The following is a 12856-nucleotide window of genomic DNA, read 5'->3' on the forward strand; positions in this document are numbered from 1 at the left end:
TTTCCTTGTGCATGTAATAGTCCTTCATTCATTAAAGTCTCACAGAATCACAGAATCTTCTAGGTTGGAAGGGACCTTAAAGATCATCTTGTCCAACCGTCAACCTAACTGACAAAAATAGACACCCACACAACAAACAAGAAGCATCACCATCACTAAACCAGACCTCCCAGCACTACATCAACCTGTCTTTTGAACACCTCCAGGGATGGTGCCTCAACCACCTCCCTGGGCAGCCCATTCCAATGGCTGAGAACCCTTTCAGTGAAAAAATTTTTCCTAATATCCAGCCTGAACCTCCCCTGGCGCAACTTGAGGCCATTTCCTCTCGTCCTGTCGCCTGTGACTTGAGAAAAGAGACCGACCCCCACCTCTCTACACCCTCCTTTCAGGGAGTTGTAGAGAGCAATAAGGTCTCCCCTCAGCCTCCTCTTCTCCAGGCTGAATAACCCCAGTTCCCTCAGCCTCTCCTCGTAAGACTTATTCTCCAGACCCCTCACCATCTTTGTCACCCTTCTCTGGACCCGCTCCAGCACCTCAATGTCTTTTTTATGGTAGGGGGCCCAAAACTGGACACAGTACTCAAGGTGGAACACAGTACTCAAGGTCTCCTCTACATGAGTCTATATTTAAAGAACTCCAATGGCTCCTGGAATGATGTGGGATGCTGTTTTCAGCACTACATTGGGAGTAATTCCCATAGGCTACGAGATGAGAGCATAAAGATGAGGTCCAGTGTCAGCTTGACCACCTGTATGGAAGGGATGTGTTCTTACCGCGATGCTGTTCAGCCCGATCCACAGAGGCTCTCCAGATTCTTGTGCAAGTAAGAAGAGCAGTGCCTGGCTGTACGGCTCTAGAATACTGGCAAGATCTGAGGCATTGTTCTGGCAGTTTTTCTGTGCTTCCTCCCAATTCATTTTCAAATGGGTGACAGAGTAGGTAATACCACCAGAATGGTCAATAGCGAAGTCCCACGCTGTTGCTGATGACTTAAAGAGTTCAGGATCTGTAGCAATAAGGCAAAAAAAAAACCCAACCACCCAAGAACAGTAAAATGTGGAGGCCACATTTGACTTAAGCAACTGAATAACATCTTCATTATTTACAAACCAAGTACAAAATGGAATGGGACACCTTCGTTAGCTGTTTAAAAGTAATAGATAACTTTAAAACAACAGTGAACTTTCTGGATTAAATAAGTGCATTTTCAGCCTCTGACAATTTTGAATCAGCAAATTCACAGTATCTTATATTAAGATATATTGACCTTATATAAGGACTTATATAAAGGTCAATTTACCCCATCAGTCAAAAATAAGTGAAGGTCAATTTACCCCATCAGTCAAAAATAACACACCTACTCTGCGTGTTTTCAAAATACTCTTTGTGGTGTAGCAGCTTTGAGACTGTCAAGTTTATTTGGATAAAAGTAAAAATTAGCAGTTATGATAATCTATAGATCATAATGAACTTATGTAATTAAAATGTTTGTGGGTTTTAGCTATTTAATTACACTTTTTACAATAAAATAATTTTGCTTTCCTAAATTCTGGTGTTTTATTTATTGTTCCCTTCTCCAAAACATCGCCAAGTAACACTGGGATGCAAGATGGGCCCTTAGATTTCATTGATCCTTTACGTAAAAAATAAAAAACGGTAGCTGATCTAAAGCGTGTTAAACAAGGAAATTGATTTTAATCCTTGTGTTACAAATTTCAAGGTTAATGGTACAAAACTCACCACTATTCTTCTGGCAAATAAACCCTTTGTACTTATAACACTCCTCATCGTTCCATTTTCCTGTGTCATCAGAATGACCTTTCTTCAGAGAAACACAATCAAACTGTTGGAGTAAGGGAAAGCATAAGAGCGTATTGATATTAGAAGTTATAAACCAGAGTACTATGACCCCCTGAGTAGTGTTATGGTTTGAGAAAACCCATAACAATTTATTGTCGTTTAGACAATTATTCTATTGCCTGGTGACCCCTCCCCACCCGGGAAGGGGAACCGGAGAAAACAAGGGAACTTGAGGGTTGAAATAAATAGATCTAATAGCATAAGACTCAATAATTAACAATAATAATAAAAAAAACAGTACTGATTCCAATACTAATATAAGAAATACAAGGATTACACTCAGCCGGTTCTATCAGCAGGAGGCTGTGTGCTCCCAGCAGGGACAGCAAATGTGGGACCCTGTGAGCGCTACGGCTTCGGGGGGAAGGGAAGGGCTCAGGGGTCTGGCAGCAGAGCAAGAGGTTCTCTGGACCGACACCATCAAGGGAGAGAGAGAACTACACAGAAAACTTTCTAATTTATATTGAGTGTGCCGTTCATGGTATGAATTAATCCTGTTGGCCAGCTGGGGTCAAGTGCCCAGGCCTCGCTCCTCCTTGTTCCTGCACCTGGCAAGGCTCGAAAACACCGAGACCTTGAATCCCACAGAGCCTGGCTGGCTATAAAGTCAATATTTTAATGAATTCAGACACTACAGCCTTCCAAAAGTGGAGTTCTCCCAAGCATTAGAAGAGAAGTTAGTCCTGCGTCGCTCAAACCAGGACAGGTAGTTTCACTCTTTTTTTCTCTGAATTCTGATATTGTAGGGTTTGTACTAAAAATCTAGCGACACCTTTTTATCCTTTCCTGTCCTTTCTGGCTTCATCTGCGGTGGCCAGCTCCACCTTGGTGCTGTCTTGTAAATCTTTGTAATCTTCGATTCAGCCCACTTGTTCATTTGGTTATTTTCGAGGAGATGTACTCGAAAGGCGCTATTATTGTCAAAACATTCTGTCACAACCTTCTGTCTCGACTAATGAGTGACTCTCTCTAAGTTTGTTGAATAAGAATGAAATAAAAATAAATGGAGGTCATGCTTTGTATTTGGCTTGCAAAGCCGTCATTAAGTAGTAGTTATTCTCGTCAGAATCATCTAAATGATGGTCCTTGACAGAGTCATCATCAACTCTAAGGGGAGACCTTATTGCTCTCTCCAACTCCCTGAAAGGAGGGGGTAGAGAGGTGGGGGGCGGTCTCTTTTCTCAAGTCACAGGCGACAGGATGAGAGGAAATGGCCTCAAGTTGCCCCAGGGGAGGTTCAGGCTGGATATTAGGAAAAATGTTTTCACTGAAAGGGTTCTCAGGCATTGGAATGGGCTGCCCAGGGAGGTGGTTGAGGCCCCATCCCTGGAGGTGTTCAAAAGACGGGTTGATGTAGTGCTGGGAGGTCTGGTTTAGTGATGATGCTCCTTGTTTGTTGTGTGGGTGTCTATTTTTGTCAGTTAGGTTGATGGTTGGACAAGATGATCTTTAAGGTCCCTTCCAACCTAGAAGATTCTGTGATTCTGATTCTCAGGATTTCCCTTTCAGCTACACCAAATCAGGTGCTGAGTGCTTAAGAAGTTGTAACTTCAAGTTTATTACAACCTGAAGAGCCTTATTATGGAAATAAATAGAAGAAGGGCAATGTGGGTGTGCAAAGCAGTCTCTAGTGGTCTGAATATGTAGAAAACTAGTTTAATTACAGCATTCTGAGGTTTAATTTCAGTGCTAGCAGAAGAGAGAGTTTGATTGGTTTAGAAAGTAGTTGACATCTATTGGCCCTTAGCAATCCAACTACAATTTTAAGTAAGGAAGAAGTAGAAAAAAATTGAACTCTTTCCTCTTGCATCCTCTTCTCCTTACTTTTTAAACATGAGTTAACTTGTCAAATGTGGAAATATTTCCAACGGGTATTAACTTCTAAAATTCTAATGTTCCATTTACATTTTATCCAAAATGAATAGCAAATTATTATGAAAAATAAAACTTTATTCTATCTATCCATTCTTTATTCAATCTGTCCATTGCTGCAATTTTGCCAAACTCTTTGGGAAAAATGCAGCAATGCCATTTTTTGCTCTGAGATAGCTGGGATACTCAAACATTGAAACTTTTTATCACTAATCCTGGTGTAAAGGTAGATGAACAATTTGGGGAGAAGGCTGAGGCAGTGTCTGTAGCAAAGAGAGCATTTTACTTCAAGTGTTATTGCTCTTCAGATCTAACTTGATGGTAATCACTAAGTGGTATTTACCTGTCGCCGATTGTGGCCATCTTCTGGACGTAAAGAGTCAAACAAAATAGGTTCTACGAGTTTTGGGGAATCTGGAGCCCAGTTTGTATAGGAGACAGCACTTCCATCAGTCCAAACAAAGTTGAGTTCACTGATAAGGTCATTCAAGCCAATCCAGGGATCACTTGAAACATCCTTCAAATGGTAAGTGAGAAAAGCTGGGAAAAAAGGCAATAGAAAAGACGGAACAGGTTGTGTCATCTGTTGCGACATCAGCTCATAAACAAGTCCTTAAGTATTTTGTTTGAAGCCTCGAAAATACATTTTAATTAGCATTTGATCAGAAATTTACCCACATTTTCAAGGTTATGCCAAGTCTTTGCCTGTGAAAATCCTCAAAGAGTGAAAGTATTTGGAACCATGGAGCAAGATTGGATAGAGAAAAGATAAAAACAAACAAACAAAAAAGCCTGACCACTATGTTGTCTAATGCATTCACTTATTTCAACACTCAGGATGAGCTGATTGACTGATGGAAATGTATAGCTGTATACAGTTGCAAATGGAAGCCCGGAAACATAGGCAAGGTGAAAATGACATTTTACTGCTGAATCAAGTTACAGAATTTGGGCAGTCTTTTCAGAAATATAGTAATATATCCCTTTCTATTTTTGGCAGAAACAGACTATGGATTCCTTTTCTTTCTCTGTGTCTAAAACTACAAATTCCAGGTCTGAATTTGTTATTTCATGCTAATTCATACCCTATAAATAATGTAAAGCAGTTTGCGTGGAACAGGAGGAAGCAACCCTTAGCATCACTAGCATGACAGATGGTTCCAGTTCTTCCAAAAATGTTTCACACCATGGCCGTATCACCCATGTTGAGTATACATATTACAAAATACACACATTTACGTACTTTCTCTTTTTGCCAAGTTCTTCTTTGCAGGAAATGACCACTGCATAGAGAGCAGATGCTGTTACCTAAAGAGCTGTTTCACTGTACCTTGCACTTGTTCATTATGTATGCTCGCTAGGTTTCCTCCAAGCTTTATACAAGCTCTTCTTGCACCCCTCCAGTTTTCATAGGAAGAGCCAAAAACTTTGTAACACTAGGAAAAAATGAGTATGGATTGTGTGAGTGACAGCAAAAGAAATTTACGATGAAATTACACTAGTTTAAGAAGAAATTAGCTCAACTCAGACGCATAAAATAATTTTCCAAAATTAATGGGGACTTAGCTCTCAAACCAAGTTAAAACCATTCACAAATTTTTAAGTTACTCTGTGTCTTTCTGTGAGGGACTGAGAAAGTCACAGCAAAACTCAACCATCCATTGAGAAATCACAGCAGGAGTCTGATGAGTTAACTAACTAGTCTAATGGGTTAACTAACTCTGAGATTTTGAGAAGTCATACTCCATCATAAGTAAAAGACAAAGAAATGCTGACTCTGTAAGAAAAGCCCCGTCCAGGGTATCACGTGGAATTACCTGAACTTTCTGAAAATGTTTTTGACCTAGAGTCTATGGTAAGTCTGCTCCCATGTGTGTATTCAGCCTTTTTCATTTTACAGCTCTTTTATTAATGGAGTGTATGACTCATGATTTCTTAAAAAGTGCATCGTCATCCCCTTAAAAATATACATTCACCCTGAAATGGTTTTGGTAATTGTAAGTGTGCCTAGTGTGCCCATGTTTGCAGCTTACTCTGCTCTGTGGCACACCAGTAGCACTATCAAAGAATTATCTTGCACAGTTTGTGGAAAATAACAACTCTGCCGACTGTAACAAAAAATTCAAAGAAAGTGTACTGGCATAAACTCCATGGACCTGAGTATCCATGGGTGCTTTCATAACAATATTGCATATATTAGAAAATGGAGCCCTCGCTTAATAAGCACATCAAGTTTGCCCCTTTTTGGAAGAAGCAAGCAGTACGTTGAAGTTTGTTTGGAAAAAAATTGCCTTATCTCTGATACCTTCCAGCTCAAATGACTGGTTTTACACTGTTGCATTCAGTTCAATTTTTTTTTAAAGTATGTACAATGTAGCAGTTTTTTCAATGTGTCTCAGATCATCACTTCTCAGGAAAACAGTTAAAACCCTGTAAAACCACCATTTTGCAAGGATTAGGCAACTAGTTCAATTTTTAGTGCAACTTTGGATGATCAATGTCAAAAGATACCTGAGAGACACAAGGTATCTCTAAGTACCTTCCCAAGGGCTGGTATCATTGTCCCTAGATGGATGATACCATACCTGATTTTTAAATAAAAGCCAGTCTTTAGGACATCCTCCAGGAGGTGAAGGTGAAGCTGAAGAAGGTGTTGAATTTTTAAAACTTCTGTGCCTCTCACAGATATAGCCATTTGAAAAACCACAGTTGACATCATTCCACAAGCCTGAAATCAATTCAAATATAGATAATAAGACACTGAATAAGATCGAAATTTATGGGGAAGTGAACTGACTTCCATGCTTCTACGTTCAAAAATCCGCCTGGGAATGTGAGAACACGTGCTTCAGCCCAACTCTACCTCCCATCATCCATCATCAGTGCTCACAGGAGGACTTTGGTGGGAGTAGTGGCCGCACGAGACGGCTGATACGGCAACTCCTTCACCTCCGAGTAGAACCCACCCGAACAGCTTTGTTGCACTGAAACGTGCAAGTGTAAAGTGATACTTGATCAGTGAAAACACTATAAATTGTGAAACTCCATACACGTTCTATTCCCTTGCAAATTGTTCTCCAACTATTTTTTGAAAGACCAATTTGCTGTTGATTTGGATAGAACATATTGTTTGTGCATCTGAAAAATCAGCAATAAATTATCCTTGCATTCCTCATTAAAATCAATTTCATTTATTCTGCATTTATGGCTAATATGGCCGCTGAAGAAACCTCAGATATAATGACTATGCTTTATTATGTACATTTTCTCAAATTGCTGGGTAAGCATGGATTAAGGCTGGCAAGATATTTTTAACACAAGGGAGGAGCAGTACCCATAAAAAAATTTTTTTAAAGAAGTTTTGTAACTCACCATCCACTTTATATAAGACCACACAATTTTCTTCTAAATATTTGAAGTTGGGCTCATCCTGGGCCCAAGCTGTATAGTGCACTGGTCTTCCATCCATCCAACTGAAAAAAACCCAACAACAAACCAGTAACAGTTGCTCAGATAATGTGCATGAAACAGTTCAGAAAAATCTACCTTAACATGCTAAAATATTTAAAAAAAAAAAAATACAGTCGAGGCTGTCTGTAAATTGAGTTTCCATTAGAATTAAAAGATCTTAGATAATGAAATCCCTGCATCTCGATTCAAAGAACAAAAATACCTTTACATTTTCTCAGACATTAACTGTGTATTCGTAGCATGTGTATTACCTATAAAAATGCCATTTAAACCAGTGCTTTTACAATGTAGTTAAACCAAGAGGGATCACACATTTTGAGATGCAGTATAGCTCTCTGAATCTGCATTTAATTCACTTGCAGTGGTCTCTTCTAGAAGGAGCTCTGGCAGTACAGTCTTCTACAACTGCTTTTTACGAATCCTGACGTAGCTTGTTTACCTACCTAAACTGTCGATCGGCATCCTGAAATAATCCTATGAGATATGACTCCAATTTGCCATTTTTTAAGATCTAAACACAAAAATGTACTTTTAGTTAGTGCTTTCTAACATTTAGCAGTTATCTAATATGAAAAAGTGTAAATTTTGTGCTATGGAAGCAAATGAATACACATGGTAGAACCGATCACATGTAGTCACCAGAGAGGACCTCTGTTGAAGTAAATGCCATACAACACATGCTCTTGCTTTAGTATCTTTATTGCTGTTTTCCCACTTTTGGCTGCATTACTGGTAAGATCAAAGCTTGTATTCTCAAATTCTCAATCAAGGTTGTATTCTCATTTTAAAAAGAAACAAAGACGACTTGAGGAAAAATTTAGTATACAATTTTTTCGGTACTTTCCTGTTCTTAAGCAGCCATGTAATTCCTGTGTCTCGAGCTGTCTGTCCTCTCCTCTTTTCTCACCCTTTCCCACATAATCAAAGCAAGCATCTGACAGTGTGAAACAGAAAGGAGGTTGTGTGGCTGCTTCAGTATTAATAAACCAAACAGGATTACGGCAGGTGTTTGAGGCAACACCCGTGCCGTTAAATTTTTGGCGTGCCCCTGCCATGGCTTCGGCACATGCCCATCAGAACCCTCTCAGGCAACACATAGGCAATGCCCTTGAAATACGTGAACAGTTTTGGTACATGTTACAGGGAAACTAATTAGTGAAGTTCTTATTTCGCCAGTCCTGGACCTGGACCAGGCTAAACCTTTCTTTGAAAAGTTGCTTTGTTCAGCAGCACGGTGTCGTGTGTGACCATCAGAGCTGCACTGGCAGTAGCCTCACATCTACACATTGTATTTTAGAATGTGATATTCAGAAGAGAGATAACTGCCCTGTCAAAAGGACAGTTTTCTCAGTATACACCTAATCTGCCTTTTCAGTGCTCCTTATATATACATTTGGTCATGGGCAGAACTCTGTTTAGATTAAAATATACAAAAATATACCCACCCTAGTAAATGGTAAATTCTTTTGTATTTTCTTTCCTAAAGAGAAGCTCTATTGTGTAGAATAAATAATTTTTCATTGAACATTTAAATCTACTGCTAAAAAATGTAGTAATAATATGCATGAGCACATTCTCCTGTACTTCACAAGCATACAGTGCAAGCTGTATGGGCCATATACTATATAACATAGCCAAATTTCCTCTTACATATTTCCACAAAAATTTTCTTTCACTATTATCTTCAATAGTAGCAAGATCTCCATGATTGTTTTTGCAGAATGTTCTGGCTTTCTCCATAGAGGTCCTTTCTGTGCTGAAGAAATACTGTTTGTCTCCTTTTATAATCCAGCCATCTTCTGTGACTTCATACGCTGCAACACATCAGAGGAATACCTGTATTATTCAGAGTTCTTACACAAAGCTGGTGGTGTTACATGGTACCACACTTAGGATAAGAGAAAATAAACAGAAGCTTACTGGCAGAAGGGCCCTGAGGTTCTGGTTTCAAGGGTGTCCCTGTAATGAAATGGGAAAAAAATGAGGACGCAAAATGTTGATCCAGTACAAATGTTCAATTAGTGGAAGTTATCTTAATGTCTATCGATTTTTCATATTTTAGATATTCAATGCAGAGTACATTTCTATGGTGTCCTTAGACTAGAGAAAAGGGGGCTGAGGGGAGACCTTATCGCTCTCTACAGCTACCTGAAAGGAGGCTGTAGAGAGCTGGACGTTGGTCTCTTCTCCAAAGTAACAGATGACAGGACAAGAGGACACAGCCTCAAGTTGCCCCAGGGGAGGTTTAGACTGGATATTAGGAAATATTTTTACACTGCTTTCAATGAAACAACAAAAAAAGTTTATCATTAACAGTGAAACATTGTATTCTGAAAGTGTCTTGAACTATTTTTCCTTATGCAAAATTCCTGTGAAATCAACCGAATTTTCTACCAGCATGTAACTTGCAGAACGTCCTGTTTTGATAGAATGGGATTACGCTTTAATTTCTTCCTAATCTGAGTTTAGAGTAAAAATTAACCTACCTTTCTTTATTTCACAAATCCAGTTATGACTGGATTCACAGGGCACCGTAATCCATGGTCTGGAAGACTCTTCACTGATTGCTCCACAATATTCAAACCCAGTATTGTAAAAATATTGGTTTGCATTATAGCTCACCTGCAGAAAAAAACACAGCTTTGGTTTTCAGTCTTATCAACTAGGGGAAAAAGTTGTACTCTGGAAGGAAAGAGAAGTAGCACTGAAGTTTCAAACCACTCCTTACTTTCCTCTTGTGGCTGTGCAGCCTCTGTGTGTGGGTTATTAAAGCAACAGGCACTCCACAAGAAAAAAGAAAGGCTCTGCATTTACACAGCATTTACCAGACTCTAGGAGTCCCATGAAAACTGGAATCAAATGAGGTTATAAATCAATAGCATGGGGAAGGGACGTGGCAATATTTCACCAGAAACTAATACAAATCAGGAGAGACCTTTCTTATATATTTGCCACTTCGAGAAGCGTCTTCGTAGCTGTGGCTTGTACTCCGTGTTACCACTGCTGTGATGGTATAACTTGAGTTTATAGAATCATAGAATTGTCTAGGTTGGAAGGGGCCTTAAAGATCATCTAGTCCAACCATCAACCTAACTCTGATCCCCCCAAAAAATACCAAAACAAAACAAAAAACCACAAAACAAAACACAAATACATACCACTAAACCATATTCCTGAGGACCATGTCAACCTGTCTTTTGAACACCTCCAGGGATGAGGCCTCAACCACTTCCCTGGGCAGCCTATTCCAATGCTGGATAACCCTTTCCATGAAGAATTTTTTCCTAATATCCAATCTAAACCTCCCCTGGTGCAACTTGAGGCTGTATTGGCTGTATTTATTGGCCTTTTTCTCTTCAAAACCAGTATGAAGAATAGTGATTTACAGTTCCCCAGTGGCAAAGTGAATGTTTTGGGGAATTCTTGTACAACTTTATTCACACCAGTTATGGAAGCAGCCCCAGAAGTGAAAAAGTCAGAACAGGAAGAAACTGGCAAGGTCACTCACCGACGATCCATCACTCCAGGAAAGCCCACCATCAGGATCCAAACACTGCAAACCCATCCAGAAAGGCTGAGATGATAGGGATTTTTTTCTAGAGTGTGAGAAAATGTATCATGGAAGAAAAGGATATTTGTAGTTAGCTCTGATAAATTTTGCAAGTTACATAGGACAGTAACTATGACACTTATTCAAGACTTCGGATTTTTAAAATAACAAAAATGCTCTTAGTCAGCAAACTCCCATTAACAAGTCAGTGAAGTTTACGCCTTAACATTTTCTACTTTGCAAATGGTTTTGTTGAAAATAGCGCATTGTTTTTCTTAATTGATGTTGTGATTATAGTGTTCTATGAGAAATAGAATGTTCAGTTTTCCTGAAGTCACAATTTAGTTTCAAAATGGTTCAGTGAACAAACTTAAAAAGGAGAAGCGTTCCACCAATTTGGTTTTTGTGTTGTTTTTTCGATTTAAAAATATGGATATTATGACAAATTTTAGGAACTCCAAAAATGTCTCTGAAAATGGTACCCATATTAAACATTTTCCCAGTTATTTTTCTTATGACTATGATGATAAACAGTTATAGATCTTCAACTCATTATCTCAGGAGCAACTCAAGAGTATGAAAAATTATTCCTAGATAACATATTGTTACACCAAAATATCGATTATTAGATATTTTGTTTACTTACATTATTATGTTTTTTATCACTGTTTGCTCTTCTTCACTTCTAATGGCAGCTAGTTCTCCTCCTATTTCTCTGCAGAAATCTCGGGCTTCAAACCATGTTCTCTTTTGGTTTTCTTCTCGCACAAAACTCTGTGGATACAGGTAGAACACTATGTTTACAGCACGTCAAAAATAAATCTGCTGACTGGCTTGTATAAGGAAAACAGGAAAACTTTCCATTACATATATCATATATAATACGGATTAAAGAGCATGCTAATTGAATAACCTTATGTATCACTGATAGAGTGATAACTGCAGTGATTTCCATGAATAGTTGTGTAAAATCTTGCTACATTTGTGCAATAATGTGCCATTCTCTGAAGTTTAGATGCCCTATCTATTTGGTGCTCTTCTGTCTCATGAGTAGGATTACTGGAAAAAACAATACTTACTCTGAAGCATGAATTGGTGCTATTGCTTGTATCCCAACCCAAGGGACATTTGGAATCAGAAGTGTTGTCAGGAGCAAGAGGAGGAGTGATTTTTTCAGCTAGTTTTTTGCAGAGAAATTTTGCCTTTACTCCACAGTTCTGAACATCCCATAGTCCAGCTTCATTTCCAGTCCTTAGGGCAACACAACCGGCTTCATTCCCTTTGTAAGATATAAGAGAAAATTGAAATGTGTTTTAAAGTAGTTCCCTTGGCATTTTTACACCTCGTGTGGTTCATTTGCAAAAGGCTTTGAAATGTTAAGTGTAGTGTCTGCTCAAAGAAGGTGCACTGTAAAAAAACAGGAAACCAGCAAGAGGAGTCCTTCGTCATATTCCCTCCCCTTTGAAGAGTTTTATAAGTGCACGAACAACCTGTTGCCTGCCCCTCTCCTGTGCCACTCACTGAAAAGGTTTGGCAGCCCATCGCACAGGCTGAAAGGGATTTCACCCATTCCACTCAGTTTGATTTTGCCCTTGTAAGGAAAGAGAAGCCACAAAAGAAATATTTTCCTGGCATCATAGAAATTCACAGAATCATTAAAGTTGGAAAAGACCTTTAAGATCATCAGGTCCAACCATTAACCTAGTACGGCCAAGTCCACCACTAAACCATGTCCCTGTGTACCACATCCAGTCTTTTAAATACCTCTAGAGATGGTGACTCAACCACTTCCCTGGGCAGCGTGTTCCGACACTTGATAGCCCTTTCAGTGAGGAAATTTTTGCTAATATCTAATCTAAACCTTCCCTGGTGCAACTTGAGGCCACTTCCTCTTGTCCTATCACTTTTTACTAGGGAGAAGAGACCAACACCCACCTCTCTACAGCCTCCTTTCAGGAAGTTGTGGAGAGCAATAAAGTCTCGTTTGAGCTTCCTTTTCTCCAGGCTGAACGACCCCAGTTCCCTTAGCCATTCCTTATAAGACTTGTGCTCTAGACCCTTCACCATCTTTGTTACTCTGCTCTGGACACGCTCCAGGAC

At 39.3% G+C, this 12856-nt stretch overlaps 1 protein-coding gene across 3 annotated transcripts in view; it reads right to left on the reverse strand.

The window, feature by feature from the left end:
• Window positions 1-12856, reverse strand: part of LOC106890310 (macrophage mannose receptor 1-like) — a 35650-nt gene that overhangs the window by 8264 nt on the left and 14530 nt on the right. For all 3 annotated transcript variants that reach the window (XM_014946060.1, XM_014946052.1, XM_014946068.1), the window contains exons 12-24: window positions 11836-12035; window positions 11403-11530; window positions 10715-10802; window positions 9693-9828; window positions 9127-9165; window positions 8857-9020; window positions 7650-7717; window positions 7108-7208; window positions 6321-6463; window positions 5066-5171; window positions 4079-4275; window positions 1744-1846; window positions 777-1009 (exon numbers count right to left, since the gene is read on the reverse strand). In XM_014946060.1, the coding sequence (XP_014801546.1) occupies window positions 777-1009; window positions 1744-1846; window positions 4079-4275; window positions 5066-5171; window positions 6321-6463; window positions 7108-7208; window positions 7650-7717; window positions 8857-9020; window positions 9127-9165; window positions 9693-9828; window positions 10715-10802; window positions 11403-11530; window positions 11836-12035 (1706 nt within the window). The remainder of the gene's footprint in view (window positions 1-776; window positions 1010-1743; window positions 1847-4078; window positions 4276-5065; window positions 5172-6320; window positions 6464-7107; window positions 7209-7649; window positions 7718-8856; window positions 9021-9126; window positions 9166-9692; window positions 9829-10714; window positions 10803-11402; window positions 11531-11835; window positions 12036-12856) is intronic.

This window comes from Calidris pugnax, unplaced genomic scaffold, assembly GCF_001431845.1.
Source record: "Calidris pugnax isolate Ruff unplaced genomic scaffold, ASM143184v1 scaffold19, whole genome shotgun sequence".
Classification (NCBI taxonomy): Eukaryota; Metazoa; Chordata; class Aves; order Charadriiformes; family Scolopacidae; genus Calidris; species Calidris pugnax.